This window comes from Schistocerca americana, chromosome 8 (genome assembly GCF_021461395.2).
Source record: "Schistocerca americana isolate TAMUIC-IGC-003095 chromosome 8, iqSchAmer2.1, whole genome shotgun sequence".
NCBI lineage: Eukaryota > Metazoa > Arthropoda > Insecta > Orthoptera > Acrididae > Schistocerca > Schistocerca americana.
Window position 1 is genome coordinate 387,207,440 of NC_060126.1, and position 21,897 is coordinate 387,229,336.

At 37.6% G+C, this 21,897-nt stretch overlaps 1 protein-coding gene across 1 annotated transcript in view; it reads left to right on the forward strand.

Annotated features, from left to right (window-relative positions):
• LOC124625766 (cap-specific mRNA (nucleoside-2'-O-)-methyltransferase 1) overlaps positions 1–21,897 on the forward strand; it is a 293,563-nt gene that overhangs the window by 229,800 nt on the left and 41,866 nt on the right. The window contains exons 15-16 of the mRNA XM_047149205.1: positions 18,457–18,573; positions 20,442–20,560. Coding sequence (XP_047005161.1) covers positions 18,457–18,573; positions 20,442–20,560 — 236 coding nt within the window. The remainder of the gene's footprint in view (positions 1–18,456; positions 18,574–20,441; positions 20,561–21,897) is intronic.

Below are 21,897 nucleotides of genomic sequence, written 5' to 3' on the forward strand. Positions count from 1 at the left end.
AATTGTTTCACTATTTTAATTTCCCTATTGTTCACTGTGATGTGATCTGTTACAAGTGGATCCGTTACCATTATTTCAGTCTTTTCAAATGATATCTGGAGTCCTAATTTTTGTGCTATATTTTGTAAGCTTGTTATTTGTTTCGTGGCTTCCTGAATATTATTAGCTAGTAATGCTAGGTCATCAGCAAATCCCAAGCAATTTAGGTTTATTTTATCTTTCTTAGTTCCAATTTTAATATTCATAGGATTTTCCTTGTACCATTCTCTCATTACATATTCAAGAGCACAATTGAATAGCAATGGTGATAAACAATCTCCCTGTCTCAACCCTGTTTTAATCGTAAATGGTTCAGATATTTCTCCTCTAAATTTTACTTTGGATTTGGTGTTTGTTAAGGTTAACTGTATCATTTTTATTAATTTAGGATGAAGTCCAAAATTCCTTAATATTTTCATCATTGAAGATCTATGGATGCAATCATATGCCTTTTTGAAATCTACAAAGGTTATGACTAGTTGTTTTTGCCTTCTTTTGTAGACATCCATAACTAACTTCAAGGTGATTATCTGTTCTGGGCAGCTTCTCCAGGATCTAAATCCTCCTTGATATTCTCCCAGGTCCAGTTCTAATTGATCTTTACAGCGGTTGTATAGTATTCTTGACATGATCTTATACGTGCAGTCCAAAAGGGAAATTCCTCTATAGTTGTCTGGATTTGATTTTTCTCCTTTCTTATGTAATGGATGTATTATAGCAGTAGTCCAATTTTCTGGTAATTTTTCTTCATTCCAGATTTTTACTATGCATTGGTGTAATGCTATCTTTACTGGTTCTGCTGCATATTTCCAAAGTTCAGCAAACGTTTGATCTTCTCCACTTGCTTTGTAGTTTTTGAGTTCTTTCAAAGCTCTGTAGACCTCATTAATTGTAGGTGGATTTATATTTTCTGCTGGTGTTTTAATTGGGGTTTCTGTGTTTATCTGAAGAAGTTCTGGGGGATCTTCACAATTTAGTAACTTGTTAAATGTTTCTGCTAGAATTTCTGTATTTTTACTATTGCTATGGGCTAGGTTATTATCTTTATCTTTTAACATTAATGTTGGAGGATCATATCTTTGTAATTGTCTGCCAAATATTTTGTAATAGTCTCTTGAGTTTGTTTTTTCACTATTTGTTTCTATCATTAGAAGTATACCTTTTTGGTACTGACGTTTAACTCTCCTTATTATTTTTTGTGTTGTCTTCCATTGTTTTGTGAGTTCCAAATATGATTTTTCTGTTTTTTCATTTTGATGCCTTAACCAGGCTTGGTGTCGATCCAACACTGCTTCATCACATTCATCGTTCCACCACTGGTGTTTTTTCCTTGGATTTATAGGGGCAACTTGTTCAGCTATTTGTTTCAATTTGGAAATTATTTCTTCCAGATCGTCTGTTATTTTTATATCCCTGGTTTGTGCTTCATAATCCTCATTTTGTATCAGTTTATGAGGGTCATAGGTTCTCTTGTTCTTCTGGTGGGATTTTTTCTTTGCTAATGGGGTTAATTTAATTTTAATTTTTATCAAGTAATGATCTGATCTGGTATCTGTCCCTCTCAGTACTTTCACATTGTAAATTTCCTTGTGGTAATTCTTATCCATGCAGACATGGTCCAGTTGCCACTCTCCTTTTTTCCAGTCTGGATGTTTCCAAGTTTTTAGTTTACTTGGTCTTCTCTTAAAATACGTCGACTTTGAGATCATGTCATGGTTTCTGCAAAATTCCACTAGTCTTATGCCATTTTTGTTTGTTCTTCTTTGTGCTGTCCATTTCCCTATTATGTCTCTATATCTCTTTTCCCTTCCTAACTGGGCATTGAAGTCTCCAATTAAAATTTTGATGTGATTTTTATTAATGTTATTCGTCGTTTGATCTAAGAGCTCCCAAAATTTTTCTACCTCTTCTCTGTGTTCTTTTTTATTATTTTTATCATTTGTCGGGGCATGGGCATTTATTATTGTGTACATTTTATTTGCAGCTTTTAAGAGTTAATGTTGAGAGCCTGGGAGATTGTGCTTTAAATTCTATTATGGACACTATTATTTTCAGACTCACCACGAATCCTGTTCCAAATTGTGGACACTGTTTCATGACTCTTTTTCCTGGTATTCCCTTATAAATCCTATATCCTTGTGATTCTATCGGCTCCTTATCAGTATTTCTCATTTCTTGAAGTCCGGTTATGAGAATCCCCTTGCGATCCATTTCATCCGTCAGAATTTTGAGTTTGCCTGGTTGTATGAGGGAATTTATATTGTGCGTCGCAATGTAGTTTATTTGTCCATCATGATGTCATATAGACATTTATAAAGAGATTTGTTTATTCTTATATGCTATAGAATTCCTGATATTGTTTACTTGAAGTTGTCATCTGATCTTTAATTTTACCTTGTTACATTTGAATTTTTGTGTAATTTTATTTTCATTGTACCTGAAACTTTCTAAGTAAATACTTCTCCTTTTTCATGATCTATTTTATCTCTGTTTTCTAAAATGTTGAACTTCTTTTGTGGTTCTCAGTCTGAAGACTGGTTTGTTGAAATTTTCCAAGCTAGTCTATCCTGTGCAGATCTCTTCATTACTTTGTAACTATTCCAACCAAAATCCATTTGAACCTGCCTGCAGTTGTCAAGCTTTGATCTTCTACCGCAATTTTGCCTCAGGATGAACCTTATCAACTATTACCTTCTTTTAACCAAGTTGTGCTACAAATTTCTGTTCTCTTGAATTTGATTCAGTACCTTCTCATTAGTTGTTCTGTCTACTCATTTAATGTTCAGCAGTCTTGTGTAACACCACGTTTCAAAAGCTTCTACTCTCATTTTATATGTACTGCTTATCGTCAACGTCTCTCTTCCATATAAGGCTACTCTTAATACTTCTAGGTGGTTACTCCTGGGTATTAGACAACTGTAACTATTTCCAGCTTTTTCACCAGTAGTGTAACTATGCAGCATTTGATTTTGTTGCCTAATCGTGCACAACTGCATACATATTATAAATGGGAAAGTTTGTATGCGAGTATGTTTGTTACTCCTTCACGCTGAAATAGCTTGACAGTTTTACAAGAAATTTGGAATGGAATTAGCTTATACCCTGGAGTAACTCATAGGCTACTTTTAAAAGTGCATAGTTCAAGATATTTAATGATTTAAAAAACATAACATGAAATATGCAATGATAATTACTCTTAGAAAAAGCTATTTCCGGTTTCATTTTTGAACTGTATCATATATGTGAAAATGCTTTTACTCTTTAATATGTCCTTACATAATATAATTCAACATAATGAATGCAATGCTTATACAATCCACCATACTCCCATACAAGCCTACTGCATTTTAGCCTCTGAGCGTCAGTCAGTCAGTCAGTGATACAGACCTATAGGTACTTGCCTACCATCAGAGTGCCACCATTAAACCATACAATAGAGTTGTATTTCCCCAGAAAATATATTTACTTACTTTCAGTTGTACTGCTGTACAAATATGGCAAGGCCTGTACAACTGGTGAAATGGCCACTGCTCTTCTTCAGGAACCATGTGTCTTCACAGATACTCCTGTGATGTGATCATACCTACATAGGGCTACCTTTATTATTAAGGCATGCAAGCCACCCCAACACAGCAAGAGCCATGGTTCATTGGGAGAGTGGGAGCAGTTGCTTTGTTGTATGATAAAATATTGTATTATGAGTGATAAAATGTAGCAATGTAATCAGTACCATTTTAAGTGCTACTTTGTTCTTTCCAATTTTTATATCTTCATTCCCCCTCATCTCATGCTTGCCAATCTATCTGAGGTTTGTGCTCAAGGACTTATCTGTATGTTTATTTATCTGTTGGTATATGCTTGCCTTCAAAGTATGTTAATTGTTGTTTCTTGGTATCTCTCTGTCATTTTTTGATTAAACTAAATGCAGGTGCCCTGGCCTTACTTGTAGTTGACTAGCTGGTCCAGTACTGTTATCTTGATGGATTTGTTAATGACATAGTCCCAGTAGTTAGAACTTTGTGCCAGAACTTTTATACAGTTGTAATTCATTCCCTGTACTTCTGATAGAAGCGATGTGTTACTACAGTTTGGTTACAGTAGTCAAGTATGCTGCTGGTATTCCTAGCAGTGATCTTCAATCTCTGTATCCATCATGTCACATTGGTGAGGAGATTTGATAGATGCCAGGCTGTCCAAAGTTGTCATTATCACTACTAAATAGTTCCAATGTTTTAGCAGGTGAGAAGGAAACAATATTTATATGATAGTTTTCAAAAACGTTTCTCTAACTCTTTGTTGAAGGCATTTAACTTTCATGTTAGTGCATAAACCTGGATATTTCTTCTCTGATCCTCTACAGTAAAACATATGAGGCCAATTCAAACGACAAAAGTTCCATAAAATTTCGAAAAGTCGTGTGATGGGGTTGTATGTGGCAGTAGTGTTTCTTAAGGCTCAGAAAGTGCTGACAGGTGATAGAGATACATCACCATCAATGGTCAACCTGTCTGGGCACAAGTCAACTCAAGGGCTTCCTTTTCTGTAATGTTGATTGCTTGCCTCATCTGCTAAAGAAGACTATCTTCCATGAGACAAAAATGATTGTGCTGAAAGTTGCAGATGGGAAATGCATCCAGTCACCAGGAACATGTTGTTGTTCTTATAGTCTTTAGTCCGAAGACTGGTTTGATGCAGCTCTCCATACTACTTTATTCTGTGTAAAGCCTCTTCATCTCTGAGTAATTACTGCAACATTCATCCATCTGAATCTGCTTGCTGTAATAATCTTTTCATCTCCCTCTATGATTTTTACCCTGCACTCTTTCCTCCAGCACTAAATTGGTGATTCTTTGCTGTCTCAGAGTGTGTCCTACTAACTGATCCTTTCTTCTAGTCAGTTGTGCCAATTTCTTTGCTCTCCATTTCTACTCAGTACCTCCTCATTAGTTTACATGACCTATCTACCTAATCTTCAGAATTCTTCTGTACCACCACATTTTAAAAGCTTCTATTCTCTTCTTGTGTAAACTTTTTATTGGCCATGTTTCACTTCCATACATGGCTACAATTCATACAAATACTTTCCAAAAAGACTTTCTGACACTTAAATCTATTCTCAAAGTTAACAAATTTCTCTTTTTCAGAAATGCCTTTCTTGTCTTGCCAGTCTACATTTTATATCCTCTCTACTTCAGCCACTCTAAGATTTTTCTCTTGCATCCTTTACTGCCTGCTCAATGTACAGATTGAATAACATAGAGGATGGGGCTGCAACCCTGTCTTGCTCCCTTCTCAACCACTGCTTTCCTTTCATGCCTCTCAACTCTTACAGCTGCCATCTGCTTTCTGTACAAGTTGTAAATACATTTTAGAGTCCTGTATTTTACCCCTGCTACCGTCAAAATTTCAAAGAGAATTTTCAGTCAACATTGTCAAAAGTTTTCTCTAAGTCTGCAAATGCAGTGAACATAAGTTTGCCTTTCTTTAACCTATCTCCTATGAGAAGACACAAGGTCAGTATTGCCTTGGGTGCTTCTACTGTTCTCCAGAATCCAAACTGGTCTTTGCTGAGGTTGGCTTCTACCAGTTTTTCCATTCTTCTATAAAGAATTTGTGTTAGTATTTTGTAACTATGACTTATTAGACTAAGAGTTCGATGATATTCACACCTGTCAGCACCTGCCTTCTTTGGTATTGGAATTATTATATTATTCTTGAAATCTTAGTCTCATACATTGTGCTTAACAGATGGAAGAGTCTTGTCATGGTTGGCTCTCCCTAGGCTGTCAGTAATTCTGACGGTATGTTGTCTACTCCCAGAGCCTTGTTTCAAATTAGGTCTTTCAATGTTCTGTCAATTTTTTCTTGCAATATAATATCTCCCATCTCATCTTCATCTGCGTCCTCTTCCATTTCTGTAATATTGCCCTCAAGTACATCTCCGTTCTATAGGTCCTCTACATACTCCGTCCACCTTTCAGCTTTCCCTTCTTTGCTTAAAACTGGTTTTCCATCTGAGCTTTTGATGTTAGTACAGCTATGAATGTGTATCACAAGAATAAGTATTGTAATGGTTATGGTAAGATATCTACTAGAGAACTCACGTGATTTGAGTCCTATCTTAAGTTATCTATGAAATCAAACAATTGCTGATATTTGTGTAATCAGTCTCTTATCAATGGAATGTTTCCAGACTGGCTAAAATGTGCTGAAGTTAAGCCTCTTTACAAGAAGGGGGATGAAAAGACACTGTCAAACTATTGACCAATTTCACTTTTGTCAGCTTTTTTAAAAATATTTGAAAAGGTCATGTTCAACCGTCGTCTTAAGCATCTAACTGCAAATAATATATTGTCAAAGTCACAGTTTGGGTCCCTTAAGGGTCCCGATACAGTGAGAATGTATTTAATTAATTAATAACAAAAGAGAGGCTACTGACATTTTCTGTGACCCAACAAAAGCCTTTGATCATGTGAATCACACCATTCTCTTAAGTAATTTAGAATATTATGGTGGCAGTGGCAGTGCTGCGAAATGCTTCAAGTCTTACTAACAGGAAACAAATGGTGACATTTAGAATTACCTGAGGAGTAAGCAGTCTGTCTTCATCTGATTGGGAATTAACTGCATGTGGTGTCCTTCAAGGTTCCATCTAGGGTCTGTTGCTTTTTCTGTGTGCATTAATGACCTCTCTTCTGTTACATTGCCAGATGCTAAGTTAGTTTTGCTTGTAGATGATACAAACATTGCCATAAATAGCACATCAAGTACAGATTTAGAAATGGGTGCTAATTTTCACTGACAATAATAAATGGTTTAAGGCTAATTTACTCTCATTAAACTTTAAAAAGACCCACTTTATGCAGTTCAGGTCCTGTAAGAGATTTCCTTCCAACATGTGTATCAAATGAAAAGACACAGATCGAAGAGGATAACAATGTAAAATTTCTGGGATTACAACTAAATAATAAATTCAAGTGGGAAGGGCATACCACAGAATTACTGAACATCCTAAACAAGTCTGTGTTTGCAATGCAGATGATGTCATATGGAGACATAAATATGAAGAACTTACCTACTTTGCTTACTTTCATTCGGTTATGTCACATGAAATCATATTCTGGGGTAACTCGTCAAACTGAACAAAAGTTTTTTGAGTGTGAAAGGGTGTAATAAGACTCATTTGTGGTGTAAATTAAAGAACATCATGTAGAAATCTGCTCAGAGAACAGGGTATTCTAACCACTACTTTTCTTTATATTTGTTCCTTAATTAAATTAGTTGCAAATATGTCTCTATTTCCAATTAATAGCTCAATACAGAGTACAACTATTAGGGATAAGAACAATCTACATAAAGACCTAAAACACTTAACCTTTGTCAAAAAAGGGGTTCAGTATTCAGAAACATAGATTTTCATCAAATTGCCAGCAACCATTAAAACTGGGTTTCAGATAAAGTACAGTTTCAACAGAGTTTGAAAGACTTTTTTTATAGGCAACTCCTTCTACTCTATAGATGAATATCTTAACAGGGACTGTTAGACCAACTTAAGTAAAAATTTCTGTTAGAATTCTTTTTTGCCAGAAGTTGATCACAACAGTCAAGACTAGGTATTTTTGCGTATGATAAATTTGTTTAAAGTGTGTAACTGTGTTTCATTCTGATAGTGTATTAATTATGTACATATAAGCAGTTCCAGTTTACTCTAACATAGTTGCATATTTTGACAATCTACCGACAAATGATCAGGAAAGAAAGTATTATATTCAAATGTTCAATGTTTTTTAATACCTTCTGAAATGTTCCACACCCACAAGAATCATCTCATTTTTGGGTCTATGGAATGAAAACTGAATTTAATCAAATCTACTATCAATGACAGAATGCATCCTCCCAAATTTGTTGATTTAACATTTTGTAGTAAAAATGCTATTCTGGGGTGTGATCTGTCAAAGGCATTATTTGCTATCAGAGACTGTGGAATATCAGAGCTCCAGATTGATGAAGCTATTCCCAACAAGCACACATAACAATGACTGCTGTGGGCACTTGCTTGCTGCTGGAGATGATGTTATCCTGCCATCATAAACGAGTTCCAATTATAAGTCAAGCTGCTCAATTAAACTGTGAAGCTTTTGTCTGTTGCAAAAACGTAGTCAGCTTACAAAAGAAATATATACGTCAGCAATGACCATAAGCATTGTAGAGGGTCAAAGAGAACTTTGGATCACTAATTGTCATGAGCAGTGACAACTCATCCTTAAAGAGACAGCTGAACCAGTCCAGGAAGGGCAGCTTAAGCTATGAATGAAAAATTGTGCCCTGCTACCACTACAGATTTTGCTGGGGAGAAAGGTACTGTTGAAACACATATAGGATGTGGCCTGAGCAAGGTACTACGAGGTGCATTCAAGTTCTAAGGCCTCCGATTTTTTTTCTAATTAACTACTCACCCGAAATCGATGAAACTGGCATTACTTCTCGACGTAACCGCCCTGCAGACGTACACATTTTTCACAACGCTGACGCCATGATTCCATGGCAGCGGCAAAGGCTTCTTTAGGAGTCTGCTTTGACCACTGGAAAATCGCTGAGGCAATAGCAGCATGGCTGGTGAATGTGCGGCCACGGAGAATGTCTTTCATTGTTGGAAAAAGCCAAATGTCACTAGGAGCCAGGTCAGGTGAGTAGGGAGCATGAGGAATCACTTCAAAGTTGTTATCACGAAGAAACTGTTGCGTAACGTTAGCTCGATGTGCGGGTGCGTTGTCTTGGTGAAACAGCATACGCGCAGCCCTTCCCGGACATTTTTGTTGCAGTGCAGGAAGGAATTTGTTCTTCAAAACATTTTCGTAGGATGCACCTGTTAACCTGTTACCGTAGTGCCCTTTGGAACGCAATGGGTAAGGATTACGCCCTCGCTGTCCCAGAACATGGACACCATCATTTTTTCAGCAGTGGAAGTTACCCGAAATTTTTTTGGTGGCGGTGAATCTGTGTGCTTCCATTGAGCTGACTGGCGCTTTGTTTCTGGATTGAAAAATGGCATCCACGTCTCATCCATTGTCACAACCGACGAAAAGAAAGTCCCATTCATGCTGTCGTTGCGCGTCAAGATTGCTTGGCAACATGCCACACGGCCAGCCATGTGGTCGTCCGTCAGCATTTGTGGCACCCACCTGGATGACACTTTTCACATTTTCAGGTCGTCATGCAGGAATGTGTGCACAGAACCCACAGAAATGCTAACTCTGGAGGCGATCTGTTCAACAGTCATTCGGCGATCCCCCAAAACAATTCTCTCCACTTTCTCGATCATGTCGTCAGACCGGCTTGTGCGAGCCCGAGGTTGTTTCGGTTTGTTGTCACACAATGTTCTGCCTTCATTAAACTGTCGCACCCACGAACGCACTTTTGACACATCCATAACTCCATCACCACATGTCTCCTGCACCTGTCAATGAATTTCAATTGGTTTCACACCACGCAAATTCAGAAAACGAATGATTGCACGCTGTTCAAGTAAGGAAAATGTCGCCATTTTAAGTATTTAAAACAGTTCTCATTCTCGCCGCTGGCAGTAAAATTCCATCTGCCGTACAGTGCTGCCATCTCTGGGACATATTGACAATGAACGTGGCCTCATTTTAAAAAAATGCGCATGTTTCTACCTCTTTCCAGTCCGGAGAAAAAAATCAGAGGCCTTAGAACTTGAATGCACCTCGTACATCGGTGGCTGTTAGCCATTCTGGGCGATTGTTTAGATGATTCAGATCCTGAGTGGAGAAAAAGCAGACCTGTCACCAGTAGAAAGACGGATAGTCTGAGAGGTAGTGGAGATGCTGCAAGATGACATCATTGACTTTGACAGAGTCCTTGGTCTTCTCCTGCAGTTCTTGGGTTAAAGAAGGATGGCATGTCACATTTCAGTGACTGAACAAAATCACAAAAACGATGTCTACCTGTTGCTGTGCATTGATGACACCCTAGACTGTCTGACAGGAGCAAAGTATTTTTCAACCCAGGCAGGCTACTGACAAGTCAAGCCTGACAGGGAAAGACTGCCTCAGAACATCTGACAGCCTGTGACATTCAAAATTATGCCATTTTGACTGTGTAATGCTCCAACCAATTTCGAACATATGATGGACAACTGTTTCAACACCTTAAATGGACATTGTCATTTTTTTAAAAACATTTGAAGAACATCTAAGTTGCCTAACATCCATTTGAAATGCGTACAGACTGCAGGTCTCCATCTGAATCTGAAAAAGTCCTTCTTTGCCATCCATGAAATAAAAATATGGGAGCTTCTTGTGTATGGCAATGGCATCTGTTCTGATCCCAGGAAATAAGAGCAGTCAGATTTTCCAACTGCTCAGCACATTCATGATAGAAGTTTTTTCAAAATGTGTTTGAACTACCAGCAACCCATAATTGACTTTTGTACCATGTCCCTCCTTTCTACGAACTGCTTTAGTGAGACACCAACATTTCATGGAATGAACTGCATGTAAGGTCTTTCTGTACTAACATCTTCTACAGTCCTAGCATAGCATTGCAAGAAAGTGGAGACAGAACTTCACATCAATGCTGGTGGTTGTCGAATAAGTGCAGTACTAATGGAAATTCAGCAATGTGCTGAAAAGGTGCTTATGCTTCCAGCCCACTCTCCAAATCTAAGATGAATTGCTCTACAACCAAGAGAAAGATTGCCTTGTGGTTGCTTGGGCCATCAATAAGTTTTGGCCATATTTATTTGGCACACCATTCACCATTGCGATGGGCCACCATTCGCTATGCTGGATAATCAGCCTGCAGGATCCATCAGGTTGACTGGCAAGATGTGCACTGAGGCTACAGGAATATGATGTCATAGTGGTATACAAAAGTGGATGCGAACACTAGGATACCAGTTGCCTTTCAAGAAATCCCTTGATGGAACACAGGAGAATGGATGTGAATTCCTAATCATTGCTGCCCTAAAGGACATTACTGCTAAAAAAGAGGAAAGACCCAGCAATGCTGAAAACCAAGAATCCTTGAAACAGGGGGAACCAACCAAAGGAGAATTCCCATTAATAAAAAGAACATTATGGAAAAGGAACTATAATTCAGTGGGGCAGAAATGGACCTCGTCATCCCAGCTCGTGTACAGCCAGGTATCCTGAAGTATTTCTACAACACTCCTACATCTGGTCACCTGGGATTCATGATGACTTGATAGAATCAGACACAGGTATCACTGGCTAGATCTCTACCGATATGTTGGACTCTATGTGAGCCACTTTAAGGAAGGCCAGCGATGGAAGCTTGTGCCCGAATTACCTTTGTGTGCCAACGACAGAAGCATGTTCCCGTTACCTTTACAGAAGCTGGTAATTATTCTGTCTGCAGTAGTGCCATTCCACTTAATTGCAATTGATATTTTGGGGAGGTTCTTGAAGTTGAGAAATGGAAATTGATGAATAATAGTCTGTTACAGAAATTACACAATTTCTTATAGAAGACATAAATTTTAAACACGGAGAGCCCTGTGTGATGATCTCTGATCGATGAAAACTTTTTCACTCAAGACTGGCACCAGAGGTAATTTCATACTGTGACATCACCCACAGGGTGACAACTGCCAACCACCCACAGACGAATGACCTCACAAAACACTTAAGACATTGGCAGATATGCTCTTGGTGTACAGTGATGTTTAACAAAGAAATTGGGACATTATACTGCCATTAGTGACATTTGCATACAACACAGTGAAGCAAGGCACTACAGATATGAAAGTTCTTGGCAGATTAAAACTGTGTGCCAGACTGAGACTTGGAACTTAGGACCTTTGCCTTTTGTGGGAAACAGCTCTGTCAACTGAAACATAACTCACTACCCATCCTTTCAGCTTTATTTCCACTAATACCTTATGTCCTACCTTCCAAACTTCACAGAAGTTCTCCTGCGAAAACTTGCAAAACTAGCATTCCTTAAAAAAAGGATATTGCACACACACAGCTTAGCCACATTCTGGGGGATGTTTCCAGAGTCAAAATTTCATACTGCAGCAGTGTGCCCTGACATGAAACGTCCAGTGCTAGTCTTGCAAGATTCACAGGAGCCCTTCTGTGAAGTCTGGAAGGCAGGAGATGATATACTGGGAGAAGTAAGCTTGAGGACAAGTCATGAGCTCTGCTTGTGTATCTCTGTTAATAGAACACTTGCCCTTGAGAGGCAGAGGTCCTGAGATAGTGTCTCAGTCTGGCACACAGTTTTAATTTGCCAGGAAGTTTCATATCAGTGCACAAGCCACTCCAGAGTGAAAATTGCATTCAAGATATTACAGGCTTCATGCCATTCTTACTGCTATAAGACTGCAAGCTGAAACAACAGTGGATACCCTGTTCCACTTTCAACCAGATTTCATGGAAATTTCATGGAGTGTACATAGAATATTGGTGTTCTCAAGATGACAAAGATGCTTGTGTTCCATTTTGTTTTCGTCAACAATTGCTCCCTTGGGTGATGATATACACTTTGTCAGAAAGCTTTCCACACTGGACATTGTAACATAACTTTTCTGTCATACTTCATGCATTGCTGTTAATACTTGCCTCATCAGTGAGCATTTCTTTTTTGCCTGTAACAGGCATTTTAAATTAAACAAAGGAATATCCAGTCTGGCTCCAGTTGCCAGAGCCTGTGGCCAAGTGTGTGTGTGTGTGTGTGTGTGTGTGTGTGTGTTTGTGTTTTTTGACAAAGGCCTTGTTGTCCAAAAGCTAACTTTCTGACAGTCTTTTTGTCTTGCATTTCTGCAACTCAGTAGCTCCACTACACAATGAGTAGCAACTATCCTTTTCATGATACTGAGGCATTTTATATTATGTCATGTTTGTGTGACATTACTAAAAGAGAGATTTTGTGATTCTGGAGAACTCAGATATTAAATCAGATAGGAGCTTATTGGACTTAAGTGGTGATTTTCTGCCAGAGATAACTTGGCAAAAAAGATAGAAACGTTACAGTTAGTTGATGACTCCTTATATCAGTTCTTTCCACAACAGTATCAGGGATCAGGTAGCACAACAGTGAAGGTATTAGCTAGAGATGGAGCAGAAGTGAGTGTTGCTAACATGCTATTGCCTGGAATAAGGGCTACTTTGAATGTCCTGAATGAGAGAGGAGGATCCACTGTGTACACCTGTCACTGAGTGGAGGATGCCATCAAAAATGCCTCCCATCTTTCTGATGAATCAATTCTCTGTATCATATAAAACAAAAAGTCAGATTCTCAGAATGAAATAAAAAACACTACGTGGACCTTGTCAGTGGAGAAATTGAAGGCAATGATTGGTATCATGTATGCCTGAGGTGCTATTTGTGATAAACTGACAAAAAACAGATTCTATGTACTTATCAGATTCATGTACTTTGATGAGAAGTCCTCTCAAACTTAATGCATTCCTGCTAACACATTCTCTCATATTTCAGAAATATGAAACAAGTCCATGCAAAACTGTCTCCACTGTCACTGCCTGGATGAAAATATTACAGTTGATGATCAGTTACTTCCAAGCAAAGAAAGGTGCAGTTGTATCCAATTTATTCCAAACAAAACTGACAAATATGGACTCAAATTTCAGGTAACTGCAGGGTGGCATTTAAGTACATTTGTAAAGCCTTCCCATAACTTGGAAAGGAAAGAGTCCAACCAGACAACCACCCATTGGGAGAGAGTATTGTTCCTTGTTCAAACAAATTTCGGGCTTGCAGCCAGTCGTCGTTCAATACTTCGCACGATATTTCAACTGGGCACCTGCCAGTCATCTTCAGGTGAGCCGTCGAAGACTGGCGAAAACGTCGTCCGTTCCTCAATATATAGCGTACTGTAACTATTCTGCGCATGCGTCGAAAACTTGATAGTTGAACCACACTGCCCGCTGGCAGCGCCCTCACTGGTGGAATAGCAGAACTCAGTCGCCCTCTGCGTTGCTGTTTGCCACGATGGTCGATGCAATCCGTCGTCTTCGATTTGAGCAAATCGTGGAGATGATGGGATTCCATGCACTGTCCAGCTGGTAGCCGCTGTCACGGTTTAACAGATTTTCCGCCAGTCATATTTCTACGGATTCTTTAATAATGGAGTCCCAGAAAGACGTTGCTGTGGACAAAATCATTGTTTTCTCATACTCCATTGAATGTCCAGTAGAAATACAATGTTCAGCAATAGCGGACTTGCTTGGCTGCAAAAGGCGGGTGTAACGTTGATGTTCAGTGCAGCGTTCTTTCACGGTGCGTGTGGTTTGACCTATGTAAGCCATACCACATTGGCACGGTATCTTGTAAATTCTGGCCTTTCGTAGTAACAGATTGCCCTTAACTGATCCCACAAGGTCCGCAATCTTCGATGGTGGGTGGAAAACCACTTTTACCTGAAATTTTCGGAAGATTCTTGCTATTTTAAACAAAGTGTTGCCAACGAAAGGAAGAAAAGCTAAAGATTGTTCCGGCATGTTCTCGTCTTTATTCACTTCCTGCTTCTTAGTTTTAACTGTTAGTGCCCTGTTAATCTGCCGGATGGAATACCCATTTTCGCTGAATCTGTCTTTAGATGGGCGAGTTCTTGAGGTAAGCTATCTAGATATGAGACAGTATGAGCTCTATGAACAAGTGTTTTAAGCAAATTCATGGTTTGCGATGGGTGATGGCAACTCGATGCTTGCAGGTACAAATCAGTATGAGTGGGTTTCCGGTAAACTGAATGCCCTAGAGAACCATCAATGATTTTGACAATGTTTATGTCCACAGCAACGTCTTTCTGGGACTCCATTATTAAAGAATCCGTAGAAATACGACTGGTGGAAAATCTGTTAAACCGTGACAGCGGCTACCAGCTGGACAGTGCATGGAATCCCATCATCTCCACGATTTGCTCAAATCGAAGACGACAGATTGCGTCAACTGCCGTGGCAAACAGCAACGCAGAGGACGACGGAGTTCCGCTATTCCACCAGCGAGGGCACTGCCGGCGGGCAGTATGGCTCAACTATCAAGTTTTCGACGCATGCGCAGAATAGTTACAGTATGCTATATATTGCAGAACGGACGACGTTTTCGCCAGTCTTCGACGGCTCACCTGAAGATGACTGGCAGGTGCCCAGTTGAAATATCGTGCAAAGTATTGAACGACGACCGGCTGCAAGCCCGAAATTTGTTTGAACAGTAAATTCGCCGGGAAAATTTTAAAATTCACAGTATTGTCCCTTGCCTTATGGAGCCAAGGAAGGAATGTGATGACAGATAACTTCTTCCCATCCCTTCAGCTTTCCAAGAAACTTCAACATTAGTAAATGTTGCTAGCAGAAACAGTCATGAGATTTGCTGAAAATTCTCCAAGAACAATAATTCTGACTTACATTCCATCATCATCTTGAAGAAGGCAAATAAGGCTGCTTGCACCCTAACAATGTGCAAAGGCATAAAAATAAAAACATCTAAGTTCTGAGCATAATATATCCTGAATTAGCAGTGAATGAAGAAGGAAAGAAGAAACCAGGAACAATGCTGTGAAGTATGATGACGACATCGTTGATTGAATGATTTGTAATTATGCAACTAAAGTTGCTTTCATGTCTTTTACAGTATCCTAGACATGGCAGCAATAAATGTGTAGATAATTTAGAAACAAATAATCTGAAAGGAAGATTTTCATTCTTCACCTGGTAAATGAATTCACAAATGTTAAACAACAAAATATGTAAAGGAAACAAGACCAATAACATCTGTGACAATACAAAAAAGCCATCTCCAGAAAACTTATATGAAAAGTACCAATGCTCAAAGTTTAATGTCAGTGTTTCGAAGTAAACTAATGAAGCAAATGAAATGTTAGGCTTTAAAAATAGGTCCCATTTTTGGATAGATGAATGGAAAAAATATAGGTTTAACTTTAATTGTGTTGTGGATTTTTAATGCATATTCCATTAGGGGTCATATAACCTCTTCCCGCTGTTCTTGGTGTATCACATTTTTCACTGTTCTAATGTTGAATGGTTGTAGAATTTTAGTCACTTATGGATACAGAGATTTTAGTACTATATTGGATATCAGTATTACATGCAGTCCAGTGTATATTTCATCATATAGTATCTCAGATGGGTACAAATGTCCATCTGCAAAGAGGCTCAGCAAGTATATTGCTTGTTGCTTTTGAAGAAAGGCTTTACCACTATACTCTTCCACTGACTTCATTCATTCAAATGTTCCTGTGTAGTATCATGCATTGACATTGTCAATAACTGTACATTTGGCAATGTTTGGTACTGAATGTGGGTGTTTGTTACGCCGTGCCGACAACTGTTAACTGTGATATCAAGCTGCCTGAAAAAAGGATCAGTGAAGATTTCTTAGTTGTGAAGTTTTATACTGCTTGAATGAAGGTATAAGATACTGATAGAGTTTACACAGCTGATACCACAGAGTGCCAATTATTGTAAATATACTGTTTTGAAACCCAGTTGTTGGCACCCCACCATTTGTGACAGATGTGGTTGTCAAATTTTTATTTTTACAGTTTACATACCAAAGTCTTTACTGATGTGCCCTTAATTTTAATGAAATAGATTTAAAGAAGACTACAAGTGAGAGCAAAAGTTATGAATTAAATAGCTTAAGCCTTATCTTTAGAAACAGCCATATTAAGTAGAAGGTGGTTGTAGTGCGAGGTATCAAGCAGGCATGACAATAAACAGAGTGCTCATAGTGGGCAGCTTGACAACCACAAGAAGAATCGTCCAGCAGCTATTCCACACGTGGCTCAAATGTGTCTCTGATGTTCATCAAACACTTATTACGTGGAAGACTTTAGCCAAGGTGCCAATGATTGTGTGAGTGCCAGCCACTATGTACTTTATCCTACTAATGTTCCTTTATTATTACAACTGTTTCTGCCAACTATACTAAACACACTCATGTATTTAGTAACGACTTTGGTAAATAAATATATAACTGCTACTGAAATTTGTGGACTAGATTTGGTAATGATTCTTTGATACATTCACATTTTCTGTTTTCATTATATCCTAAATCCTGCTTTTATTCAGGTTATTTTAATGATACCATTGTTTCCTATGTCATTTTCTTAGAGAACATTGGAATTGCACCTATAATCTCTCTTTTGATATGCACTGGTGCATGTGAGAGAGAGAGAGAGAGAGAGACGTGCACTTGTGCATGTGTGTGCGTCTGAATGTGTCTACAGGCTTCCCCCCCCCCCCCCCCCCTTTCACACACAGACACTTACGTAATTGCCCCTGTTTTTCCTCCTCCTCCCACCTCTCCTTCCTCTTTCTTTATCACCACACCCCTCTTTTACCTCCTCCTCCTCTTTCTCTTTCACCGCACCCTCTTGTGCACCTATGCTGTAAGCCTTAGCTAATTTTCTTATATGGCCCACTGTACTGTCATTAACATGACACTATTTGAAGCTATGTGATTTTTCTCATCTTTTTAGTTATGAGAATTTGAAACTTAAACCTATCTGTCAAATATTATCTCTGACAATATTCCTACTTTGAATCAGCTGAGAATAAACCATTTTATTTTTTTTTATGAGTGTTATTGTACTCTTGCTGGAAGGTGTACTGAATTGATCTTTTATGGCAAATATAATTGCCAGATTTCTTTTTGGATGGAATTAGTAACACACTTAATTGACAATCATAAGGCTTTAATTTGCCACCAACTCCCCTCCATTTCTTTCAAACTTAGGACACACAAATTTTGATGAAAAAGCGTTAAATATCTTTGTTTGCAAATACTTTGAATGTATTAAAGACATGTCTCTAAAGTGATGCTGGAAGGAACTCAAGATCTATTTCACTGTTACATGCTGTGTTTCATTTTTGATACTGGATTTGAGTATTGAAGAGCCAAGTGCCTACACTTTAACTCAAATTTGAAGTTTGTATGTACCTATCCAATAAACATTTCATTATAGAAACCATTTTGAAGTGCAAGGCTTATTGTGACAAGTATGGCAAAAAATTCTGAAACTTAGTGCACCAGTATTGGAGCAGTACACAATTAATTAGTTTTCTCTGGCGTCCCATTTCTTTCCTTGCATATGAAGTTCCAAAGAAGAGAGTTCTGTTTCTAAAGGTGTTTGTTGATGTATGATTTGTCATAGTTCATTGCTTTGGTAATGAAATGCATTTTGTATGTATCTGCTGCAGGCGACCTATAGTATCTGTCTTTTAACATATTAACATGTTTTTCAGATTCAGTGTTTCATCAGGACTTTTACGCACTTGGTAGTTTAACGATTTCTGTAGCTTAAAATGAAATTCTATATTATTTTTAATTACTGTCACTTTGAATCACATCTATTTGAAATACATTTAAATATTCCTTTTCTTTATTCAGGTACAAATTCTGCAAGCAGTTTACAAAAGCACTCTACAAACCTAGCCGCATGGATGGCACACTGTTGAGGACAAAGTACCTGTATGATCTTGAGAATGTTTCAGCCGTATTTGAAAGGTAAAATTATAAACTAGGAAGCAAGTAGAAGAAGGGTAGCCATTTCAACAATTTCTCGTGATAGTTTAAAATTTATACATATTAAAAGTAAATGGTACACCATGAAAGCTGTTAAAAATTCATGTTATTAGGCTTTTTTACGTTTATTGTGATGGTGTAATTTAGATGGTGAGAGAATAATATTCGGCTCATTTTACAGACTACTGCATGGGATTTTAGGGCTCAGGTCAGTTGAGCAAAGTCATATGAGTTTAGGCAACTGTACTGCTTTTCTACTGCTACACGGCGAGCGTGATGAATACTAATAACATAAAGTTTGTGTGTCAAGCAACTGGCGAAACTCATAATTTTAGCTGATTATCTATTAGGTGTCTTGGATTTCTGAGAGTATTTCCCTCTTGTGTGCAGTGAAATAAATTCAAAATAGTCTTCCATTGTAATCTTCACTGACCACATAGCTTTGTGGAAGTTTAAGTTGTCATCTGTTTCCCTTCCATCAAATTCCTATTTGGTGTTAATTTCATAATAAAATTTCTGAAAGTGTATTGATGATCTTGAAAGATGGGAGAATAGAGTGAAATATAATCCTTTTGTTTATTGGTGTGTTCTTTACCGAAGCATTTGTACAACTGTATCACAACTGTATCCAAAACTCTCGATGTTTTTCAGAAAGAAGTGTAACCCCAGTGCCCACTGTTGAGTTATGTAGTTTCTGAGCATCTCTTTGTTTATTTTGGAACACTGCAAAGAAATGACACACTACGGAAGTGTCAGCCAGATCATACAGTTTACAATTTACCCTACTTTATGAAATTAAAAAAAAAAAGTTGTTCACTTTCATGTTTCTTCTATTTGTGGACGTGTGTTGACTTTCGTTCGTATCATCATTTTGGGCTTTCCTTATTTTTTTTTCTTTGTTTCCATTTTTAAGTTTTTAAAATAATATATTCACAATAAATGTAATCTAAGAAAGAGGCTACTTCTGTGGTGCACTGTTTGTAAAACCTACTCTGAATTCCAATTGGGGGTCTTGCTATATTTATGTTTCAAAGGTACAATCAGTTTTTAATTTGTGTACCACCCATTTGAAATATTTCTTTGTAAATGAAGTATTCAATGTAAGATTTGAGCTTTCATTTTTTTATGGCAGACTGTAAAGAGAAAATGATGGTTACAGTTTGATGTTATCTCATTTTGAAGATGACTGGAGATTGATCACTAGCTCATAATGAGAAATCTTGTGTGTGACATTTGAATTGCTGATAACACCACAGGGTAGAAGTAAGGCTTACTATCTCTACATTGCTCCTCAACCAATGATACTCAGTGTGTGGTTTGTGACTTCCATTCTTTGCATGCAAAGGAAATCTCTACATACAGTCCACTGCAGGTACTTGTAAATGAGTTCTGGGGAAATATAAGCTCAGATTAAAATCCTACTGGTTTCGGATTGTGACATTATAGATAATTAGATGCTTGCAAAGGAACCACATGAATTGAAATTGAAATTGCAACTATGCAAATAAGATATTCTATTTATCATAAGACTTACACAAGAATCTGGTGTATAGCTGTAATACATGGCTGATGATATATGACCTTATATTGTATTTCTGTTTCAGCCATGAGTCATTTCGTGTCAGTTACAGTTATCAGAAATAAACAGAATTTCTTTAAAAAAAAAAGCACTTACTTGATATTAATAATGATCAGACTGCACATAGTGCTTGTTACCAGTGTGAAAATATGAAGAGAGTAATATGAAGTAAAATTATGATGTTTGACAATAACTCTGTGTTTTATTGAGTGTGATTAATTGAGAAAGTGATCTTAAATAACAGTTGTATATTTGTTTTCTCCTCATTTAGATTAGAGTTGCGTGTCATCAAGGGTTTTGGTGGACAGAGGGGACTGGTTTACAGACTGGATGATGAAGAAGACCGATTTTATAGGCCAGGAGGGCTTCTTTTTTATAGAGGGACCAAAGGTATGCCATTTGCTTGAGAACTGGACTTCAATGTCTATTATTTGGTTGAGTTTTACTCTGCTTTTCATTACAAAATCCAGTAAAAACATATTTTTATTCCTTTTTGTTTGCTAACACTTGAGTATTTCTTCTTCTTCTTCCCTGAACCCTTATCTGACTTCAGTTTTTTTCTATTCTGTACACTTTTGTCATGATGTGACTTCATTATAATCTAGGAGATTAATAGAATACCTGTTATTGGAATGAGAACTAATTTAATTTTTCAATATGAACAAAGGTTTATTACAGCATAAAAATGTAAACATGTCTTTATTACATAGGAATTGTGTGTCCATTGCATTGAATTTCTTGTATCTCTTTTCCTTAAAGCAACTGATATAGATGTTCTCTGATTGCCTATTGTAGCTCAGGAAGTGACCAACAGTAGTCGCCCGTCATTCCAGCACTACTGATACTGTCTCTACCACCACTTTAGTGTCTTGATGCAAGTGTGTAGGTACCTTTTTTTCCTGACACCATAATAGAAACAAGATGGCTATTCATAAAGTGAATTTTGAGACTCATCAAAGTGCCAAGAATCACAAACTTTTCCAGCATGTTGACTATAATAGGAATATAATGTAAGTCCTTGTTCTTGCCCGAGGACTTAGTAACAACATCCTCGAAAAACACTCAAGCCTCACTCTCCTCGACAGCCATTTTTAATTTAAAATTGGAGTTGAACATCATTTTTCAAAGGTAATGTTCAACGAACATGCATTCTTTTAGTTTCGCTTCTGATAGATGCTACTTATATTGTTCTCTATCTGTTGCTAAGTTTTGCAAGTTTTACACAGACTGTTTTGTTCCCCTAAGTTCATGCTCAGAGGTGGTAATAGAACTGTTTTCAGGTCTACAATATTCTTGCGCAAAACATCCCTTGCACTGCTACCCCATATATTAATTATATTATTATTTGAAATGGTATTTAAAATATATAATTAAAATTTCTAAAATATTGAGTTTTAACTCTAAAATTCGAAGGAGAATTTGAACATATATCTTCTTTCAATTTTATTTGTGATAGGTGTGGAAACTTCTTGCACCATCTGTGGGCAAGGCTTTTGCAAGCTGTTTAATTAAGCACCACTTAATTTGTGGAGATGATAATAGGATTTTTTTTTTTGTATCCAAGAGATTCTTGCACAAAATATCACTTGCGCTGTATTAATATTATTAAATGAAATATATATGACTCAGATTTCTAAAAATGGATTTTGAAATTACTGAGTGTAAAGTTTTTTAAAAGTGAGAGAGCTGTGGTTTTTTGTTATCATATTATGATTCAGCACATTAAA